The following is a 24,956-nucleotide window of genomic DNA, read 5'->3' as shown; positions in this document are numbered from 1 at the left end:
AACTGAACCACAGAGCAATGGAAGAAGGTAGAGGCAGTGCGATGCTTAGGGCAGTGTTCTGCTGGGATGCCTTGGGTCCTGCTATTCATGTGGATGTTACTTTGACATGTACCACCTACCTAAGCATTGTTGTAAACCATGTACACCCTTTCATGGACACGGTATTCCCCAATGTCATTGGCAGAAGAATGTGCCCTGCCATAAAGCAAAAAATGGTTCAGAAATGGTTTGAGGAACAAGGTGTTGACTTGGCCTCCAAATTCCCCAGATCTCAATCCAATCAAGCATCTGTAGGATGTGCTGGACAAACAAATCCGACCCATGGACAACCCACCTCGCAACTTAAAGGATCTGCTGCTAACTTGTTCTTGGTGCCAGCCACCACAGCACACCTTCAGAGGTCTAGTGGTGTCCATGTCTCAATGGGTCAGGGCTGTTTTGGCAGCAAAAGGGGGACCTGTATTTTTTTTTTTTTTAAGCTGGGAGGGAGGCGCCAAAGAGTATTCTTGTCTGAGGTGCCATTTGGTATAGGACCAGCGCTGGGCATAAATAGAGTTTAACAAAATGGGAGATTCGAATGATGTCTTAATATCATAATGTTACATCACTATCTTTAAATTTTAAAAAAATCTATTGTTAGTTTGAAAGCGAGAAATCACACCCTAACATGACAGTTGGATTTACAAAACCGATAAAAAGGAGTCTTTGTTAAAACTCATGCTTGTGATGAAAACTGTTAAGCCCTACAAGAAGGTGAAGGATTGGTAGCAGCCTTTCGACTGATGCTTGACAATCATCTCACACGATGAGGCAGTCATCCTGCAAATATACAATTACACAGTACTTAAGGTTTATAAAAAGAAGACACTGTAAAGTAGTTATGTCTATGGCAGGTGCTGAGTCCTTGGCACTACCCCTGCAGCAAGCAATAAGATGGCATTTGGAATTCTTCATGGATCAGAGATATGCATGCATAAATCTTTTTATAGGCTTCTATTTTCATCTTCAATAAAAATACATCCAATTTTCTTGAACGTCACTGTTCTGCTCGAGAGCAATACTTCTGTAGGAAGTAAATTCAACATCTTAACTTTTAAATCCTTACTTTTCAAACCATGTTTCTGTTGTGATGATGTCTTTTGTGGCCCATCTCATCGCTTTACCTACCTCCGTGTCATCCTTTGAAACTTATATAAGACGGTCCCGAGAGGGAGGGCACATTGAGACTTGTATCCATCAAATTCTCATTGAATTATGAAATTAATTTCATGGCCAAAACTATATTAAAATGTAAAAAAGATACATTATAAGAGACAGTTTACTGCTCTCTGAATAAGGAATAGCCAAACCAGTTTTATGTTGCCTATTAACTGCAGAACTACTTTTCCACTTTCTGTGTGTGTGTGGGGGGGGGGAGGTTCTGTTAGTTTGATTTGTGGTTAACGTTACTTTTAACTTGATATTTGGAGGTTGATATTCTTGAATGCTCGGCATTAAAATAAAATGCCAGACCAGTTATTATTTCATGCTGGAAAACCAATTTATTTTACATTTACACTAACTTGACTAATATGGCTATCCAAGCTCCATTTTTTTTTATCTATCTTGCTATGGGAAAACTGAAGGGACGTTGAACCTCCTGCGACGGTGCCTACAGAGATACCAGCTGCATCTTACTGACGAGGACCAAGAACGTACAAATGTACGCAGCTGTTTTTTTCCTTTCTAGACTGAGCTGGAATAATCTGATATACTGATTTATTTTTCCCCTGTAATGAAACAATATATTTGGGGTTCTCCCAGAGACTTATCATATGGCAAGTTCCTTCTGCAATGCCCCTTTAATGACAAATCATACCATTGTTCACTATAGTATTAAGCTCACTTTGAAACTTTGCACAAGAGTAATTTCTTTTACATAACTCCAAATCAAACACATTATTTCTTGTCAGAGAGCTGGTAGATAAATAGAACTGCTTTCAAACCAAAATAGTAGTAGAGATTAATACAATTAGTTAAATCAAGCACGAAAGGGATAGGATCAATAAAGTTTGTGTTTTTACAGCAGGTAAAAAGTAAGGGCTACGTGTGGTCTGGTTCATTCACCTTTCCGTTTACTGTCCTTAACATTGATAATTATAAAGGCATTTTCTCTTGTTTGTTACACCGCAGATACGAATAGGAAAGTGTTACCAAGATTTCACACCATAGAATGAATCTAAGATTTAATTTACCTTTCAATAGTATGGCATAAGTTGTAAATTAGCCTAATTTCCCATTAGTAAGCATAAAAGCAGAAATGTGTTACACACGCTAAAACAAACGGATAACAAAACTTATGTGATTGCATTCCCTGCCTCGAGTAGGATTCTTTTACGGCGTGTGCACATTAAATGAAATGCAACCAATAAGCGTTAGGTGTGATGTCAAGAAGGTACAGCTAAAATGTGTATTTCTAACACTAAACCATCTTCCTTTATTCGGAGAATAGACTACTGCTATAACATGTAACAGAGCAACAACCCTGCCCTTGTTGTTAATTCTCAATTTCACAGAGTTGGAGTACCTTCAAGACCTTTCATATTGATCAGAGAAAGACCTTGTTTGGCTTTACAATTTTACTTGGGGCTCTTAGGATTCATGTTCTCCAGAAGAAAAGAATACAATATTAACAGTGCAACCCACATTTAAAAATGGTAGGTTCACTTCTTTCAGGACATATGACATATGAGGATGTTTGTCCTTTGATCTGTAATGTTTTCCTTTAGTTCTAAATCCATAATATGTTTTACCCATTCCTGTTTCCTAGTCCTCCAACCTCCCCCGTTCTCCTCAAAGCTCATTTGGTAATTAAACAAGTAGTAGGATGTTAGTACATAGGCATGCTTGAAGCATCTAATTATTTCTACTTTGTCTATGATATTTTGACTTCCCTGTTGCTTCAAAGAGACAACTGAGGTATCATTTTAACCAATCCATACTGCTGCTGCCTTCATCGGGACAAACAGCACACCATTTGAACAGCCTAAGTGCATGAGATGCGGCCCACAGGCACCACGGTGCAACCTCCCTTCGCAAAAGTGTTCAGGCTTGAGCAAAGAGAAATTGGGGAATATAGAATGGGAACTGATAATTTGTTTTTTTACAGTCACTTAATATACCGTCTAAGCATAAACAAAGTAAATAAAATTGTAAAATAGCTTTAATAAAAAAAAAAACCTGACATTTACATGAGAAATGTGGGTGCAGACTGAGTACATCTGCTTTGAATTATGATGCATTCTGTAGGAAAACGCAATCTGGTCATTAAAGTTAAGTATGAGATTATTTTTATGGTACAACATGCATTTACAAATATCAGAATATTGTATTTTAATCAGTTTTACTTCTTAGTTAAGCTAAAAGAGCCACAGTGGATTAAACCTAAGGATTAGCAGGGGTATTACCGAAACATAGTTGCCATTGCTCATCGTAAGCTGGAAATTCGTCTAAGGCATACTGTAATGCTTTCATCTTATTTAAAAATCGAATTTTGAATCTCGTCGCAGTGTTTCTTCAAGCTTGCCTAATTAAAGACCCGTGGAACCCACATATGGACAGGAATTCTTCGCTGCATCATGCATTTTTTTTTACTGCATTTGGGTTAAAACCAGGTCTGTGACTCAACACCTAATTCCATAGGTTCATGTAATGGCAAACCTGGCAAGGCAATTAATATTAACACGTGGTCTAAAATGACTCAAAAGTTCCAACAATATGATCATGTATTATTCACTCAGCTACACAAAGCCTTCGAAGGGAACTAAAGGAGCGTTAAGAAGCACAGAGAACAATACAAGGTCGTTCCATTTGCACTCAGCAGTTAATTGCCCCAAGACATGGCCCATTATCCTGTGTATCCTAGTTCTATGAAAACAAATTCTCCGTGTGTGTGGACCCGATCTATAACAGTTCTCTTCTATAGCCTGCAATCCTATGAGAGTCTAAAAATAAGTCATATGAAGTCTTTCAGGCAGTTAAGGGATTGAAGTTTTCCATGAATGGTACAAGACAAACCCCAGTAAAGGTGGAAAGTAGATCTGGCGAACAAAATTGTCCATCCCTGAAAATGTGAAGAAAAATTGCACATTCCACCACAGGGAAATTCCTATGGGAAAAACTTGTTTCTGCTATTTAATATCTGCAGATACATGTCATAAGTAATAAAATTTATATATATATATATATATATATATATATATATATATATATATATATATACACATACACACACACACACACACACACACATACCCTGACAGAAAATGTGAAATGTTGGCATTGATTTTTTATATATAGTCTTATTTAAGGCTAGTGATCATATGAAACCATTAATTATCACATAGTTGTTTGCATTTTACATACCCTTGAATGTTTGGCCTTATCCTTATACCTTTTTAAATTGCAATTAGTATCTGTGTGTAAATAGTCAGAGATCCTTACCTTTTACATGGATGCACTGAGCAGGCTAGATACTGAGGCATGGGGAGCATAAAAGAACTGTTAAAAGACCTGTATAACGAGGTAATGGAACTTTAGATAGAAAAGGACCTAAAAAGATAGCCGAAGCCTTGAAAGTGCTAGTCAGTACCGTTCAATCACTTATTAAGAAGTGGAAACTTCAGGGATCTCTTGATACCAAGCCAAGGTCAGGTAGACCTTGGACTTTCCAGCACAATGCCAAGTTGACCCTCCAGTAGTTACAGCAGAAAAGGTGAAGGTTCTGGGATGGCCATCACAGTCCCCTGACCTTAATATCATCGAGCCACTCTGGGGAGATCTCAAACATGCGGTTCACGCAAGACCACCAAAGACTTTGCATGACCTGGAAGCATTTTACCGTGAGAGATGGGCAGCTATACCACCTGGAAGACCAACTGCTTTATAGACAGCTATTACAAAAGACTGCACGCTGTCATTGATGTAAAAGGTGGCAATACACAGTATTAAGAACTAAGGGTGTGCAGACTTTTTAAGATGGGGGTCATTTCATTTTTTTGTTGCCATGTTTGATTTTATGATCATGCCATTTTGGTATAACCAACAGTGTAATATGAATCCCATATGGAATAAAATAAATTTGTTTTGCCTGCTCACTCATGGTACTTACTTATATTACCAATTCTACAAGGGTATGCAAACTTTTTATCACAACTGTGTGTGTGTAACATACACTGCTCAAAATAATAAAGGGAACACTAAGATTACACACCCTAGATCTGAATGAATGAACTAATCGTATGACATACTTTCGTCTTTACATAGTTGAATGTGCTGACAACAAAATCACACAAAAATCCTCAATGGAAATCAAATTTATCAACCCATGGAGGTCTGGATATGAAGTCACACTCAAAATCAAAATGGAAAACCACACTACAGGCTGATCCAACTTTGATGTAATATCCTTAAAACAAGTCACAATGAGGCTCAGTAGTGTGTGTGGCCTCCACGTGCCCGTATGACCTCCCTACAACGCCTGGGCATGCTCCTGATGAGGTTGCGGATGGTCTCCTGAGGGATGTCCTCCCAGACCTGGACTAAAGCATCCGCCAACTCCTGGACAGTCTGTGGTGCAACGTGGCGTTGGTGGATGGAGCGAAACATGATGTCCCAGATGTGCTCAATCGGATTCAGGTCTGGGGAATGGGCGGGCCAGTCCATAGCATCAATGCCTTCCTCTTGCAGGAACTGCTGACACACTCCAGCCACATGAGGTCTAGCATTGTCTTGCATTAGGAGGAATCCAGGGCCAACCGCACCAGCATATGGTCTCACAAGGGGTCTGAGGATCTCATCTCGGTACCTAATGGCAGTCAGGCTACCTCTGGCAAGCACATGGAGGGCTGTGCGGCCCCCCAAAGAAATGCCACCCCACACCATTACTGACCCACCGCCAAATCGGTCATGCTGGAGGATGTTGCAGGCAGCAGAACGTTCTCCACGGCGTCTCCAGACTCTGTCACGTCTGTCACATGTGCTCAGTGTGAACCTGCTTTCACCTGTGAAGAGCACAGGGCGCCAGTGGCGAATATGCCAATCCTGGTGTTTTCTGGCAAATGCCAAACGTCCTGCACGGTGTTGGGCTGTAAGCACAACCCCCACCTGTGGACGTCGGGCCCTCATACCACCCTCATGGAGTCTGTTTCTGATCGTTTGAGTTGACACATGCACATTTGTGGCCTGCTGGAGGTCATTTTGCAAAGCTCTGGCAGTGCTCCTCCTTGCACAAAGGCGGAGGTAGCGGTCCTGCTGGGTTGTTGCCCTCCTACGGCCTCCTCCACGTCTCCTGATGTACTGGCCTGTCTCCTGGCAGCGCCTCCATGCTCTGGACACTACGCTGACAGACACCGCAAACCTTCTTGCCACAGCTTGCATTGATGTGCCATCCTGGATGAGCTGTACTACCTGAGCCACCTGTGTGGGTTGTAGACTCCGTCTCATGCTACCACTAGAGTGAAAGCACCGCCAGCATTCAAAAGTGACCAAAACATCAGCCAGGAAGCATAGGAACTGAGAAGTGGTCTGTGGTCACCACCTGCAGAACCACTCCTTTATTGGGGATGTCTTGCTAATTGCCTATAAAATCCACCTGTTGTCTGTTCCATTTGCACAACAGCATGTGAAATTGATTGTCCATCAGTGTTGCTTCCTGAGTGGACAGTGCGATTTCACAGAAGTGTGATTGACTTCGAGTTACATTGTATTGTTTAAGTGTTCCCTTTATTATTTTGAGCAGTGTATATGGTGTGGTTGTGGCAGCACCATGAGATTTCTGAGGGAAAAACAAGCCTTCTGGTGTCTGTAGATTAGTGTTTAATAATACTTCTACAGCTCCATATATTTTATATATATATATATATATATATATATATATATATATATATATATATATATATATATATATATATATATATATATATACACACACACACACACACACACACTACTTTACCATCAGTGGACATAACAGTACATGCAACATGTCTTCAGTTGTAATAAACCGACAGTTTCCACCAACTGTGGACCTGTCAATGGCCGCTGTAGTCTTATGTTGTACATTGATGCGTAACAAGACGTTAGCTCAAAAAGTCTGCATATAATAAATTATAGATGGATATAAGATGATATTTTTGTGAAAAAAAGATGCTCTAAGCAAAAAGCAAAATGTTTCTATGTTACAGGAAACTTTTAGTTATATAAACTAAATCTAGAATCTTCAGGTGAAGCACCAATTGGCCGTGCCCACTTCCTGCCTACTTAGCTTCCCACACATTAAAAGCTCTCTGGGGTTAGTCCTGCCCCTTCATGAAGACCCCTCCCAGAAGAGGGAAAGCTGTGGGTAGCCCAGGAACATGTAAAAAGCCTGTACATATTTTGGGGTGGCTCTCACCTTGCTGCAAAGGCCAACACATGTTATGATGTATTACATCATTAACTTAAGAACATCTTCATGTCCAACACTACATTATTTTTTTATATGGGTCCTTCAATCATTAAACTACTTATCCTTCATCAACTACCATAAAATATGTATTAAATTAAATTTGTATCCAAGATCTCTCTCTACCCTAATAAGAGTCTCATAATTTTATTGTCTGGGATAAACTTAATATGTAGTAATTTAGTTCATTTTGTGTCTGTAGTTTTTAATGCTAGCACCCATCCATAACCCTATATATCCTGGGTGGCTATACATCAGCCATTGTAAATAAACCGGTTACGCAGAAAGGAACAGTCTGTGACGTAAGTAGTTCAGATAACGGGTCTATCATGTCATTACTAATATTAAACGTTCTACGGCTAAGTGAGTAGATGACAGAGAATCTTTTGCTTGCTAATGATAATGCATAATGAGATTTATAATTAGGTAAAGCATGTGTTCTCCGTACAGGTAACTAAGCCGGATGTAGCAGTAATATATTGTGATCTCAATAGTGCTGCCATCCAGAAATCGGGCTATATCCATAAAAGACATAATTAGAGCTTACACGGATAAGCCAAAAGGCTAGGTACTGCCTGAAGTAAAGATGTCCTATCAAAAGGCTGCTAGGAGTTATGAGAGCTGGAAATTTATTTTCTGATACCACTATTGATTTTTCCTGTTTGTTCATCAGAAAACTGTAATTTATACGTATGGAAGAGAGGTACGGTCTCCTTAAAGGACACAAATAAAACACTTGATCTCCTAAATGACTTGCATTTTTGCGGACAAGCTGAACAATGACAGGTTGGAAAAAGGCTTGTATTTTTGAGAATGCATCATGTACACTACTGTGCAAAGGTTGGGGTCACTTATGAATTTCAATGTTTTTGAAAGAAAAGCAGATCTTGTTCATTAAAATAACATCAAATTGATCAGAAATACAGTGCAGATGCAGAGGCTCTTCATGAGCAACCGTCACTCCTGTGTTTCAATGGCACGTAGCATTTGCTAATCCAAGTTTAAGTTTAAAGGGCTAACTGATCATTAGAAAGCCCTTTGACAATTATGTTAAAACAGCGACTGCAAACTTTTAAAAGGTAGCGTGCATTCTTTTATAATACAGAATAGTCTAATGGGTCAGAATCACTGTGATAATTATGGGTCATGTATGTTAAAATTATAATTACTTAATATTTTCTATTAAAAAGATAAATGCTTCCTCTTGTCATTTATTTGCTAAGCAAGGCTGCTTTATTACACACATATCACCATCTCGCAGTATGAACTCTTACTGAGCGGGGTTTGGAAACAAATCTATGGAGACTACAAAATAATAATGAAATACCCCCTTGGCAAAAGGATGTCCTCATTAAACTCGATTCTGTCACTGTGCGTAAGAGAGTCCTTTTTAATAAATTGCTTGCTCAAATGCTTAGAACACAGCAAACTAGCTATTAGATCACAGCACCTTAGTTTGTGGTATACGAATTGAATCCCCCCAAAAAACATCATTAATCAAATTGTTGTCTTAAGGACAAGACGGTAAGTGTGAATGACTGCTTGAAGAGTTTACATTTGCCTGCTATAAATCAGAGGATTGCCTGTATGATGCATCTTTGAAGATAAATATTAAAACGGAAGCATTTGAAAATCATATGAGACCAAGAGATGAACCGAACACTTCTCTAATAGCATTACATTTCCATTTATAAAGCAGAAGGAATCAACTGAATTCAGACAGTAAATCTAGGTCAGGTGGCCTGCTTCATCTTTTTCATTTTACTACATTATAACACAGTATGAATCTCTATTTCACTGTGCAAGAGAATTTGACTACAGTGTTGCCATCTGCTTTGAAGGACAAAGTATCATCTACAGTTGGTTCAGTATATTGTTAATATTGTTGATCAATGAGATGCATTAAAAGCACTGGCAATGTATATAACATAACATTCATGCAAAGCAGCGGTGTCCATATTTTTTATGTGGAGCGCAGAGTAGCTTCCAGAAGGTAGTGTTGGGAACCCTTGTGTGTGCTGCATGCAAATAGTAACATGTATTTTTAATTACTGGAGTTATTTTCCTTCTACCCTGGCTGTCGCTACGGAAAACAAGAAGCATTAGCAATTTCTTGCAGATGCTCCAACTACCACTGAAATAACAGAAGCAGTAGCTAACCTAATACAGCTAGCCGGTGTGCTGATTACACACATGTGATTGGTGATTCCATGGAGAGCTCAGCTTCCATTCAGTAGAGGGGGAGTTCTACTGACCATGTGCAATTTTGGATCGGGCAAGAGCAATAAAAAAAAAAATCTCCTCCTGGGGAAGCTGGGTGCACCCAGTGAAACACGTAGAGGATGTCGGAGCAATTTTCAACTCAAGGACTTGATGGTTGATGTTTATTTGAAATACAATGTTTGCACATGTACCAGTATATATGCGCCATCACTTATTGTAAGTGCATTTCTGTTTATACCTATGTTTGGATGATGATCATTTGCCAATCTCACATTTATCTTTTAGAATCACCGAACCGGATGTTATTTTGTGAGCCTAGTCTATCTGGAACAACATTTTAACCAAATTCAACTTACGTGTATCATTTTACTGCAGTTGGAGAAAGAATGATTACATAGGGACATGTGTTTGTGTATGTAGTATGAATCCTCATTATAAACAAGAAGGCTGCCTTATCCTAGAGGCTGCATTTTAGTTACACGTTTCTGTTTTTCACTCTGTCAAAAAAGAAAGTCTTGATCTGTTTCACATCAGTGTAAGCTGCATAATTAAATTGTCAGGCAGTGCAAGGACAGGAACATATTGCGTGGGTTTAAAGTACTCCACACCAAAAGTATTCTTTAAAAGGGGCAGTAGTGTCAGTTTTTATTCAGGTGGTTGCTTCCTTCATCTCAGCAGTGAGGGAGAAGATTCCTGTGACCCAAGTGCATTCTCCCCTAGTGGCAGGCTTAGCTAGGACTAAACCCCAACCATGTTATCAGAACAGACAGGCAAGCTTTCCAGATTATGAAACAGGGAGGGCAAATTCATTCTTCATCTGGAAACTCAGCAGAGATCATGAAGGCTTCATGAAAAATGCTTTCATTTTTCTACTCAAGGAAATCATTATGAAAGCCAGGAAAATGCTATATGAGAGGGGTTATCATTATTATTATTTGACACGAGACTGTTCTAGGTTTTTGGCAATGTTATCTCCCACCAGAAATAAATGGAAATACCATCTCGTCATCCAGGCCCAGACTGGTTCAGCAATGTCAAGTAACACACCAGCAGTAGCACAACAGCTTGCATTGTATGAGTTGCATTGAAGATAGGCTGAGGCCTTGCACATGCTAAATGAGGTGCGTGTATGTATGTGTTAGTGTCTGGATTTGTGTGTGTGTTAATGTGAATGCCTGGGTGCGTATGAGTGTTTGGGTGCGTATGAGTGTCTGGGGTACCTGTGTGTCAGTATCTGGCTGCATGTTTGAGTGCCAGCATCTGAACGAGTGTGTGTGTGTTGGCGTTAGTATGAGTCTCTGTGCTGGAATCAGTGTGCAGGTGTGTCTTACGAGTTTTACTCCCGATTTTCTCTGTTCTGTTTCTTGTTTCCTCTTCCTCTCATCTCCCTCCTTTTCTCCGCAATGTGTCTCTTTCTCTCCTCAATAAATTATAAGGCACCACACTCTAAGCAGCAACCCTCCAAAGATTTCCATGAAATGGCTCGGTAAAAGTTGGCCACCCTACTTACCTAAACAAATAGAATTTGTTTCACTCGGGAATGCCACTCAGTTAAATACCAGGTACTGCCAATGTATTCCTAAGGCACATTAACACACAGAATACAAGGAGTGTGAGGTTTTGGATCTCAAAATTGACACAATGCCAGCTTCCCATATGGTACCAGTTCATGTTAGCCTTAAACAAACAGAAAAGTATGAGAAGATTTATATAATTATATTGTAAGGACAGTCCTGTCATGAGGTGTGTATTGTCCAGGGCAGTGAATAATCTATAATTTGGCTCATTTTCCCTTTATAATTGACTTTCTATTAAAGGAGTAAACTAACCAAGCTCTCTCTCACTTTTCTCTTCTATGTTCAACCATAAAGTAAAAAAGGTTACAAATAAAACAAGCTCTAAATGGTCTAAACGTGGCCCGCAATTTCACAAGTATAACAAGCAAATAAATTATAAGAAGAAATTCTGTATTCGGCTTTTTAAAATGGAGTAAAAATCACTGCACAAGAATTGTGGGGGTGCAAAAACCGCCTATTATTCTCCACACAAAGGGCAGGCTCTTGTTTTGTTGTGTTCTCTTTTTTCATCCAGATCAGCCTCGGTCATTCCTATATGATGGAATCTGATAACATTTTTTTTTTTGTCAACAACAAATTAAAAGCAAATTGGAATTGGGAGGAAGGCTTTAGCCATAATTTACTACTTAGAATTAAGGGTTAGAACGAATCAGCAGACTGTAAAAAAGCACGGAAGGATGACACCGCAACTGTTACTACTCTATCATATCAAAACATTTTTTCTACAAATCCAAAACACATAAAAACCACAGACTTCTGTTGCCAGACCTACAATTTTTGGTTCAAATTTAAGGTTATTAAAATATTTTGCATAGTCAGGTACAAACCTGGTTATTTTTAATAAAGGCATAATTCTAGAATCAATAGTAATTGTCCCACATTTGAAAACATTTGTAGCTCCAGTGTCCAGGGCTCTGAACGTTATAATTTAAATACATATAAACTGGAGTGGAACTACCAATGATCTGCCTTGAAGAGCAGCTACTCACTGACAGGAAGTCATTTCCAGGAGGGGTCTGCCTGCTACACTCACAAAGTCCTCCACATAACTAAATCTATGTGAGGTAAAGGACTCTGTAAGTGTAGCAGGCAGACCCTACCCGGAAAGGATTTCCTGTTTGCCCCACAGTGAGGAGCAGGATGCTGAAGCAGTCCCAGAAGGAAGCAACATCAGTACCTGACCTTACAAATGCTCTTTTGGGGAGAATGGGTGCAAATTTCAACAAAAACACTCCAAAATCTTGTAGAAAGCCTTCCCAGAAGAGTAAATGTTGTTATAGCTCCAACTCCCTTAAAAATGTCCATAGTTTTGAAATGAGACATTCAACAAGCTTATGCAGGTGTGATGGCCATATGTCCACAAACTTTGATATATATATATATATATATATATATATATATATATTATACACACAGTACCGGGTTGGACCCCCTTTTGCCTTCAGAACTGCCTTCATTCTAATGGCATACTTTCTACAAGGTGCCAGAAACATTCCTCAGAGATTTTGATCCATATGGACAAGATGGCATCACGCAGTGGCTGCAGATTTGTCGGCTGCACATCAACCATGCACCACATCGCAAAGGTGCTTTATTGGATTGGATCTGGTAACTGTGGAGGCCATTGTTGTACAGTTTATTGTCATGTTCAAGAAACCAGTTTGAGATGATTTGAGCATTATCCTGCTGGAAATAGCCATCAGAAGATGGGTACACTGTGGTCATAAAGGTATGGACATGGTCAGCAACAATACTCAGGTAGGCTGTTATGTTTAAACACTGCTCAATTGGTACTAAGGGCCCCAAAGTGTGCCAAGAAAATGTCCCCCACACCATTACACCACCACCCAGAACCTTTGATACAAGGCAGGATGGACCCATGCTTTCATGTTGTTTACATGTCTAACCCCGCCATCTGAATGTCATAGCTGGAATCGAGTCTCATCAGACCAGGCAACGTTCTTCCAGTCTTCTACTGTTCAATTTTAGTGAGCTTGTGCAAATTGTAGCCTCAGTTTCCTGTTCTTAGCTGACATGAGTGGCACCCTTAGTGGTCTTTTGCTGCTGCAGCCCATCTGCTTCAAAGTTTGACGTGTTGTCCGTTCAGTGATGGTATTCTGCATACCTTGGTTGTAATGAGTGATTATTTGAGTTTCTGTTGCCTTTCTGTCTCACTGGATGGTTGTGCGTGAAAATTTCTGTAGATCAGCAGTTTCTGGAATACTCAGACCAGCCCGTCAACCTGGCACCAGCAACCACGCCACGTTCAAAGTAGGGCTGCAACTAACTATTATTTTCATAATTGATTAGTTGGCCGATTATTTTTTCGATTAATCGGATTAAAAAAAATGAATGTAAATTTTTCATTTATTTAAAATAATTTAACAAATTATGTTAAAAACAAAACAGCAGAATAAAAAAACTATGCTAAAATGCATTTCTTGTCTTTATTTCCCAACCTGCCCCCCCCCAGTTATGCACATTTCAGCCCAGGTATGCCACACTGCCTCCCACATATGCCACTCCCCTCTACCCCCAGATATGACACTCCGACTTCCCCAGATATGCCATTGTGCCCCCTGATATGCCTTATACCCCCTGATACACCACTCTGTCCTCCCCTGATATGCCACACTGCCTCCCAGACATGCCACACTGCCCTCCCCACATATGCCTTATACCCCCAGATATGACTTATACCCCCCAGAGATCTCAGTCCCCTCATAGATTTGCAGACCCGTTCACAGCACACTGACACCATACTTTTATAAATAAGTACTGGTTTAATCTTCACTGCCCTCAGGATTTAGATTCCCCTTAGTTTGCCCACCCTTTACCTCTAACTGCACCTTAAGCTAACCTTATTAAATTAACCCTCAGTCCTCATCATTAAATTAACCCTAAACATCCCATTAACCACAATGGCCCCTAAATTAACCCTAAACATCCCATCAACCACAACTGCCCCTAAAGTAACCCTAAAGGCCCCATTAACCATAACTGCCCCTAAATTAACCCCCACCTCCCTTAATTTTCAGCAGCCCAAATATTACTTTTATACTTAGTTAGATGAGTGTCTTAGCCATGTGGGCCTGGGAGAAAGGAAGGGGCGGGGCCAGTTGTCAGTTACTGCAGGGAGGGACTTAAGTAGTAACTGCTGTGAGTCACTGAAACGGATTATATAATGAGGGGTATTTTTCAGAGCATTTGCTCTGAAAATACCTTCATTTTATAAATCGATAAAAATCGATTCAACTAATCGATTAGTTGTTGCAGCCCTAGTTCAAAGTCACTTAAATCCCCTGTCTTCCCCATTCTGATGCTCGGTTTGAACATCAGCAAGTTGTCTTGACCACGTCTACATGCCTAAATGCATGCTGTCATGTGACTGGCTGATTAACAATTTGTGTTAACAAGCAATTGAACAGGTGTACCTAATAAAAGTGGCCAGTGAGTGTGTGTATATATAATATAATATATATACACATACACACACATTGATGTACCTTCACATGCATACACACATTCACATAAGTTTGCCATCGGACTCAGCATTACACTTCTGATCCAGTTTTAACATTGTAATTCATGTAGCATAACAAATTCTGGTTTAAACTTTAGATTCATCATTGCTCTGTGCTCATCTAAAACAGACCACTAGGTGGATCTGTACCCTAGTTATACAAAGATATTGAAATGGTCTGCCTAGCAACATGGTTTACCAATGAAAACATACAGAATTCTTAATATCTTTCTATTTCATCAAGCAATCTCCCCACATAAGGAAATGTGTATGATTTTTTTATCGAAAAAACAGTTCTAATTTTGTTCTCAAGCTCTCAAATGTTACTGGCAACTGTTAGGTGCACAGAAGTACATGGGCATCACACTATTGGTAGCCCAACTGGTTCAATCATTTCCCAGATTTACATAGTTACCCTTCAAGATGCACTTGAATCTGCTGGCCCAAATACCAGTTGTCATTTACTGGACACTTTCTTGTATAACAGGAACCAGAATGTGAGTGTATCCATAGAGTATATAACATTGGTATTAATAAGACATGGGCAGGATACTCATCCCAGCCTAAGCCCTTGGCTTCAGGTTTATGTGATAGTCTAGGTGTAGTCTAAAAGAGAGCTGCGAGTGCTAGTCAGAAGAGGACTGCACATTCTGGTCCATGAGTAGATACAGCTAAGTGCCCCCCACCATACATCCCAGTGTAACAGCCTGTCCATTCCCTCACACTACTGGGCAGCACCAGGTGCTGATTTCCAAGCAATCTCACCTGTGAACAGCCTCTCCTTTTCGACTCTATGAGCTCTGATTTTTTAACAACCTTACCTGTGAAAAAGCCTATCCTGTCCTGGCCCTCTCACTCCTGGTTGGTGCTGGGCTAAGATTGCCAAGCAATCTCACCTGTGACACAGGCGATTTAAACCCAAGGACTCCCAGCTATCATTGGATGTTCTTATACTCCTGCTTCCTGTTGTGTCCTTGCTTGTTCTACTACATACCTGTTTTCTGGCTTTAGCTCTGTTCCTGACATCCCGCACCTCTCCTGTGTTCTAAACTCTGGCTTGTTTTTTGGCTATTGCACTTTCACACTGTGGGGATCTCTCAGCTCTCATTGGATTATTACAAGACCCACAGTGCACTTTTCTGCTTTTCTGGTGATATCCAGTCTTCATTCCAGGGTTTCATTCCAGCATACAATTCCAACACTCAGTAAACCAAAATACATATTAGCACACTCACACCAACACTCTCTCTAAAATGAGCATACCCATACTCACCCTATCAATCACACCTTGCTTCACCCTATCACACATAACACCCTTACCTTGCCTTGCCTAATGCATTGTTGTAGGGCGGCTTGCACACTGTGTGAGCAGCTATGCTATTAATAAAAAGGCATAAATGCTCATTTAAATTGCTTAATGTTCATTTAGCGTGCAGTGTTAGCTGAACCTTCACTCAGACACTTAAAGACTTGGGAAAAGTGTAATCGTGGATCCACAAAAAAAGAGAAAGCAGAATGATTCTCAGAAATGTGGTTAGCGGGCTCCTTGAACTTGTCTAGCTTTTGGTAGACATCAAAAATAAAAACAAAAATATTTAATAAAAAAAAAAAAAAAGAATATAAGCTTCCTAGCAGAAGACATCTTGATATGTAAAGCAGATTACAGACAATGTGTCTTGTAATTTATTATTGTGCTCTAGAAAAAGGAGAGACACACACACAAAATGTAAGGATGCTTTGGAATATGGCTTCACTGTCTATTTCACTTAGTACTAGATTCTTATTTCATCAATTATACATAAAAACTATTGTCTCAGCTGACATATTGTGTCATGTCCTTGGGTTCAATATTTATTATTTAACTAGCTGGTATTCGGTTGCGTAAATTAGTAATATTAAAATTAGACAATTCCCTGTTTATATAGCGGACATACCAACATCTGGAGAAAATAGCCAAAATGACTACTAGAATGTAATGGTATGCCTTGTGATTTTTGCATTGAAATGTAATACAGTTGTAATGTGATTCATCACCAACATTTAAGGTCCAAATTGTCATCCAGAGCCAGCATTGATTGGTGTGAGCACCATTACATTGTCAATGTTTGAATGCTGCAATGGAATTGACACTACGAGTATGTTCTGTTATTGTAGTGAAATTCCTGTAGTTTCCAAAAAAACAGAAACAAATTAAAGATTATACAACTCTCCTGTCAGCTCTCCTTTTAGTGAACCCCCCCAAAGGTAAAACTAATATCAAAGAACACATAGCTACGGGTAGCGAGACGGAGACAGAAGATGAAAGCTTGATTACCAGAATTTCATGCACTGTTGTTGTATGTTCCATAAATAAGAGAAATACGTACACATGCAGAGAAGTCAATGATGTCTCATAAGAGTGCTAAAATTAATTTGTTAATACACATCTACATAAAAATATCCAAAAATATATACACTTTAGCCATAGCTAAAGAATACCTTTGAAAATTCAGTAAAGGAGCCAACTATTGTTCTGCAGCAGTATGATAAGGGGAGGGGAGTACTGAGGTCATGTCCTCAACATGTCAGTGGGCCCCAGTCTCTAATCATACTTACATTACCTTCTTTGCCTAATTTCACCCTATCTTTGTTACCAGGAGCATCTGTTCCTAGATTTCCTTACCTTTCCAGGGCCTATCCAGCATTGTCAAATTATGTCCTCATTTCTTCATTTTTGGTCCAGGGAAAATGGCCATCAAAAAAATAAAACAAGAAAAAAAAGATGCGAGGCAAAGGGAAGGGCGTCACACACAAAAAATAAAATTATTCCATTCTGCTGGTTGACAGGAAACAGCTCCTAGTGTTTGGAGTATATACTGTATCCTCCATTGACTTTCAAAATCTAAGGGCATCATTCAAGTCTAAAGGGACCTATCCCATACGCAGAGGATGAGGGGGCATACTTGTACAATATACCTCCTGGTTAATTAATTGTGCACAGGGCAGTTGATCGTGCCCTTATTTGTAATTATTTATTGTTGAGGGGGATTGATGCTTTCACTATATTTTGTGTGCTTTTTGCAAGGTCATTCAATTTTTCGGTCACCTTGCATGTACATACCTGAAAACCTGCAATTTTAAGTTGCAGACACTCACAAACAACGTACATTTTTGTTTTGCTAGTGTTGGCATGCAAGGGCATGTGACCAAATTTGGTCATTTGAACCAACTCTCAACTTTACTGACCACTCTGCCTCGATACACAAGTCCCCTAAACAGTCAAGGGTTTTATGTCACAGGATTAAACCTTGTATCGGTTACCTTGGAAAAAAATATGTCAAAAATTACTATTGTGCATAAACCTATTATAATTTACCTGCCTAGTATCACTCTTTAGGAGAAAATCACTATCCGAGGGACAAATCCCTTAGTCTCTCTTTTCTCCCCTGGTGTCCCTCTTTTCTAGGAGGTCAGAATGTGTGCTACAGTGTTCTACAGCCTTAAAAGCCACAATAATGTGTATGGAAGCAGCAAATGTGCTTAGAGATTAAATTGTACAAAAAAATACATTAATTTGCTTCTAAGTCACTTTACTCAAATACATTAATAGTTAAGTGTTGAAACAGTGTTACAAAATCTAAAGGCATCATTGCCTAAAAAGGGTCCAACTGTGGCCATTTAAAATGTATTGAACTTTTCAGGTATACAAAGTATAATTGATGCTTTGATTTTAAAAAACTAACCACATGCAAAATTGTATCAACGTGTTGCATTGAAGGAAATGAATATAATAACATGTACTGAGAAAAAAAAACCAAAAAAACATTTTATTGACTGTTGACTCTCAATAAATTATCCTTGTCTTATGACTGTAAAATAGCATTGCATGTAGAACACCACAGAAATAAAATAATAAATGAAGCAAAACAAACAAAATATAATGACTTTGCAGCAAACTGCTATCTGTATTGAATCAATGGAGGACAAGGAGGACTGAAGACAATTCCATGACGGCATGTCCTTTCCAGTGACAGAAACATCAAAAGCATTGTGGCTTCAAGAACAAATATTAGAAATTCAGCTTATTTTCTCAAGCAAATTTCACTCATTGCAATGCAGGGGAGTGCTACATACCTAACTATGCTTTCTGCTTTCAATAGATGAAGCCAGGGGAGGAGAAATGGAAAGAAGTCTCCAATGACAATAGCCAAAACACATACATTTTACTGCATGGAATTTGGTGTATCGAAGTCCACACAAAGGGGACCCCTGTATGCATTATACATGAAGATAGGTCTGGAGTGGTCATTTTAGCAGGTTTTAGATGCCCAAACTGGTGTAACACGAGACAGGTAGTGCTACTGAATGTATTATATTATACAAAGCAATGCAGCCATAACAAAAACAGAAAGATTGTTACATTCCTTTCATCACTATGTATCATTGATACAGCGAATATACACCTTTCCAGTTTATCATAAGGTGTTGCTACAAAGGTTACACAAATGCTCATTCTAAAAATGCTTCCTATGGATGTAAATTAATGGAATAATGCCTTTTTGACAGTTACAACATGACAGAAATAGCTCACTTGTGTGCTGGCATGATCAGCTTTTACCATGAATATGTAATTCCCAGAATCTGTCTTGCCACTCGAGTTATGATGCAGATTTTTACCCAAATCACAGGAATTTTTCAGAAACCTAATCTTACTTGCAAAGGAAACTTTTTTAGATGCTACAAAGAAAAATACTACTGGCCTCATCCTACCACAGCAATAAAACATACAATTTAGATTTTTCAGAGTCGTATTCAACCCATGCGTCTCTTCTGTGTCAGAATTTCAGGTGAAAAAGGCCTAAGGAATAATTAAAAATCAACCTTGCTCGGATACATCAGCAGCACTCAGTGCTGGAAGTATGCATTGAATCCTTCATTGAACTAAATCTATCTCATTCAAGTCTAAAGGCACCATTCAATGCAATGCATTCTCCTAACACTCGGGCTGCTGGTTCACAGGAATAATTATATATATATATATATATATATATATATATATATATATATATATATATATATATATATATATATATAAATATAATACACACACACATTACATATACATGCTCCTATAGAACAAGAGGCCATTTTCCACTGCCACTAGACATGAACATAGGGCAAGAGCATTGTTTGACAGTGGGGTACAGGATGGGGTCCACTGCTCTCCAAAGTTTTAGCTTACATTTTAACTCCTCTCACTCTGTAGGAAAGTCAAAAGGCATAGATGTAGGGCTGAAACAACTAATCGATAAAATCGATAATAATCGATCATGAAAATCGTTGTCAACTATTTTCATTATCGATAAGTCGAATAGATTTTTATCTATTATAAAAAGAGGTTTTTTTCAGAGCAAATGCTCTGAAAAACTCCTCTCCTTATATAATCCGACCTCAAACAGAGATCGGATTATAACACCGGAATCCAGATCCCCCGCAACGCTGCAGGGGACCTGGATTCCCCTCACTGTCGGCCGGTCTCTCACTTCCGTCTCTCTCCCCCCCCATATACCCCTCTGACTCCTCCCCCCTCCCATACATCACTCTGCCTCTCTCCCGACTCCCTGGTGCTTTGTGAACCTCCATTGCTGACAGGCACTTTCACTGCAGCTTCATAGAAGCCTCAGCATAAGTGAAGGGCACTAACGGAGGCTGTCTGTGCGCATCGCGCAGACCCCCACCGGCTGACAGAGGATCATCCTCTCTGTCAGCCGGTGGGGGTCTGCATCGCACAGACAGCCTCCGTTACTGCCCTTCACTTATGCTGAGGCTTCTATGAAGCTGCAGTGAAAGTGCCTGTCAGCAATGGAGGAGGCAGAGTGGTGTATGGGAGGGGGGAGGAGGCAGAGTGGTGTATGGGAGGGGGGAGGAGGCAGAGTGGAGTATGGGAGGGGGGGAGGAGGCAGAGTGGCGTATGGGAGGGGGGGAGGAGGCAGAGTGGTGTATGGGAGGGGGGAGGAGGCAGAGTGGTGTATGGGAGGGGGGGAGGAGGCAGAGTGGTGTATGGGAGGGGGAGGGGCCCGAGTGGTGTATGGGTGAGTTATAGTGGTGTATGTGGGGGTATTATGAATTTCAGGGCATATAGGGGGTATAAGGCATATCGATATTAGGCATATAAGGGGGGCATAAAACATATCTGGGGTAAAAGGTATATCAGGGGGCTCATTTGCATATCACTGGCATATAAGGAGTATAAGGCATATCGGGGGCACAGTGGAATCTCTGGCATATAAGAGGTATAAGGCATATATGGGGCAGAGTGGCAAGCTGGGGGTCAGATGTGCATAACTGGGGGCAGTTTGGTAAATTAATCGAAAAAATAATCGGCCAACTAATCGATTATTAAAATAATCGTTAGTTGCAGCCCTACATAGATGCTGCCAAAGAACACTTAGTTTAACCCCTCATATTACTGGGAATAATGATGGAGATGAAGTGGAGGGACAGAATGGAGTCTGTTCCTCCTATAGAGTATTTTTATTAGTTTTAAGGGAGTATACTTGGGGCTATGCTATGCCAGGTTGATTTAATTACCAACATGGTGAACAGGGTGGGAGTAGAAGGAAAAGACTGTCATGCCCCTGGTAAACAGGACCTCCATTTGTTTAGTTATACCTATTTATTTTATTTTGTATGTTTATTTGCGGATATAGCAGTTGTAGAAAGTTTGCACTTAATTCTGTGAGTTCCAGACGAGGGCAGGCAAATTTTTATTTAACATCAACAGCCTTGCCTGAAACTTGTACATTTTGCATGCTCCTTCACTCAAATTTAACCCACAACCTGACTGACCACTTACTATATAGCCCCAACAAGCCATTTAAACCTCAAGTACAGTAACAGAGGAAGCATAGACAGAATTATTATGTTTGTACACAGTAAAAATTACCTTTCTATTAACATCACCTGAGATACAAAAGAAAACCTGAATATACTCTACACTGAGAAAATTAACATACAGGCATCATTTATTAATAACACTATGATTACTACAACTCGACAAAGAAGGTGCAAGGAAACAGATGAGGATTTGCAACTCCCACTGGGTTGCAGGGTTAAGGACAGTTTATGGTCCAGTAAAAAGCGTTATCCTAAAGATTATTAGGAAACCGACTCATTGTACAGTCCCATCCAATACATTCAAGAAAAATGACTGCACAGAAAGGATGTAATAGACCCAGTTAAGGTGTAATGCTTCCTAATATCATCCCTGCTGTAGACACTCCAGTTGTTTATGTGGAATAATAAGTTAAAAAGAAAATCTAAATCCATTTACCCCCCCTAAAAAATCTTCTTTTCTCTTGTATCTATCTGTAGTCCAGAATGCAATATCTTGAGATTGATGCTATTTTGCGACAGCCCAAAATACCCTTACCTGACCATTTTAAAACAGATTTTTCATAAACAGACTCAAATCTTATTTTGTAATGTCAAAATTAACCACTTAATCATCAAAATGCATTGTTTTCAATGGTTTTAGGGATCATCCATTGTCCTTAAGGGGTTAATGCTTTACAAGTTGTTGCTGTGTACACAATCTAAAACAACAGCACAACTGTAACTAATAGACCATACTGATCCAATCGGAAAGGTGCTTTCAGTCTTTCAGTCTCTTAGAATTCTGCCAGTTTAAATGGGATCTTCTAGCACATCACTCTTTTAAGAAAAATATTTCCCCGTAAGGACATCTGTATGACCCTAGACCTTTTCATAGGCAAACTAATAGGTTCCAGACCACTGATCAAGTTGCTGATCCAATGTCGCTGCATATTGACTTTAAACATGGTAATACATTTCTCTATTACAAACTACAAAAATAAGTGGTCTTATTACTATGGTAACAAATGGACTGGGCCAATCAGCAGAAACCGTCCAGTAGTTGCTAGGGTGATAAGACCAGATTGGGAACTTTGCTTAAGAATCACTTTTTATACACAACCCAAATGTGTTTTCCCCAAAGTTAAAAAAGAAACAATAAAATGAATTCTGTTACTTCAGAATGTTAAGAGGCAGCATTATTTTAATCCGGTGCATCATCATGATGTATGCTTCAGTATGTAGTGAGGCCCCATGCACCGATTTCAGAGTTAATACCCATCTGAATACATGACAGTACAGGAAAACACTAATAATGCATTACCCAGTAAGAGAAAAAAAACATTTTGCACCCTTGAAGAAACTAATTTTATCTCCAGCATGCTACATCGTTATTAAATTTGGACTCAGAGCGAGCCGCAACACAGAGCTCTTCAATGACCTCCATGCAAGGTGACATTAGAGAGAAGGCACAAATACAGTCTGCCATGTATAAAACACCATGTCTAGTGCTGCATCAGAACACGATGCTGCACAGAGATTGGGACCATAACAGGACCAGAAATTTGATGCATAGGGTGATCTTTTTCAATGGACCGGCAAATCGTATCTTACAACTGAGACAATTAAGAAGCGGCGCTGTTCCTTAGAATCGCCGGATTTCTCTCTATGACCAGCACCACAGATTAGATTGTCCTTATGGGACACATAAACAAGTTATATAGTATTTAAACCAAAAACGATTGGACATATGTACTGCACTGGTGTAATGCTGGTGTGATTCAAGGTAACGTACATTTTCCTGCTGATCAAACTTTAAGATGCAAACACTTATTATGGTGACAGACCACACATATCATATTATATTGTATCCATACATATAGGATAGTTAGATAGATAGATATTGCATTCAGACCGTTTATTCAGAATTCTTGCTGAGCTATTGCAGCCTCCTGCCCTGCAGTGCAGTAACCTGATGCCCTTATTTCTAGGCACTCTTCACCTGTAAACCCTAAATATGTCAGTCTATGCCTGTGCACCATGGGTAGAGAGAGATGGCTGCACATTCATTTCTAAAGAACTTGGCACAGACCTCTTAGGAATCCTGACACACAAAGGGCTGTTTAATAGCCTATTCACATCAATCCCCCCAGCATAATAATTCCACCCACAGAAACAGACACAACAGCCTCCTTGTCACCTGCATATAGCTTGGAGATGACATGGAGGGGACCTGTCCACTACATGCCAGATACACACAGGCTATATGTGACATGCCTCGACAGACACACAGGCTATATGTGACATGCCTCGACAGACACACAGGCTATATGTGACATGCCTCGACACACACACACACAGGCTATATGCGACATGCCTCAACACACACAGGCTATATGTGACATGCCTCAACACACACACAGGCTATATGCAACATGCCTCAACACACACACAGGCTATATGTAACATGCCTCAACACACACACAGGCTATATGCGACATGCCTCAACACACACAGGCTATATGTGACATGCCTCAACACACACACAGGCTATATGTAACATGCCTCAACACACACACAGGCTATATGTAACATGCCTCAACACACACACAGGCTATATGTAACATGCCTCAACACACACACAGGCTATATGTGACATGCCTCAACACACACGCTATATGTGACATGCCTCAACACACACACACACACACGCTATATGTGACATGCCTCAACACACACACACACACACACTATATGTGACATGCCTCAACACACACACACACACACAAAGGCTATATGTGACATGACAACACACAGTCTATATGTGATATGTGGCACGCAGGGTCTGCATAATGCAGGCAGCTGGCAGCTTTACCTGGTAGCTCAGGGCACATTCGGGTTCATTGCTTCCTGCAGGCATGGCTGACAAGCTCTGATTCCGCAGATTCCTTAACGGGTTCAGGTCCTTATTTACCAAAACCTTGTCTTTTTGGGTATATAGATAGACAGGATACGCGTTCTCCTCGCTCCGTGGGTGATAGTAAGAAGCTGCCGGGCTCTAAGACGCTGAGTTACCCCCACCAGCAAGGCAATCTCAGTCAGTGACGGTTCAATTCCAGGCTGCGGCTCCCCATCCCAGCTGCAGGCACTGGGACTGAGCACCCAATCACAGCACAGGAGAGATGACAGAACCCGCAGGGGGATCCTGGGCCGGAGAAGGGTGATGCTGTACAATGTGAGGCTAGCAGGTGCTAACCGTACAATAGCAGCAGCAAAGATATAACACAAGGCAGCAGGA

General features: G+C 40.1%; 1 protein-coding gene across 1 annotated transcript in view; it reads right to left on the bottom strand.

Annotated features, from left to right (window-relative positions):
* The window catches only part of SLC4A8 (solute carrier family 4 member 8), an 80,087-nt gene extending 55,131 nt beyond the window's left edge, over window positions 1-24,956 (bottom strand). Inside the window, exon 1 of the mRNA XM_053455810.1 lies at window positions 24,534-24,956. Within this exon, the coding sequence (XP_053311785.1) occupies window positions 24,534-24,578 (45 nt within the window). The 5' untranslated portion in view covers window positions 24,579-24,956. The remainder of the gene's footprint in view (window positions 1-24,533) is intronic.

The sequence above is a fragment of the Spea bombifrons genome, chromosome 2 (genome assembly GCF_027358695.1).
Source record: "Spea bombifrons isolate aSpeBom1 chromosome 2, aSpeBom1.2.pri, whole genome shotgun sequence".
Lineage (NCBI taxonomy): Eukaryota > Metazoa > Chordata > Amphibia > Anura > Pelobatidae > Spea > Spea bombifrons.
Note: the sequence above shows the minus strand (reverse complement) of the source record. Positions and strands in the feature narration are given on the sequence as shown.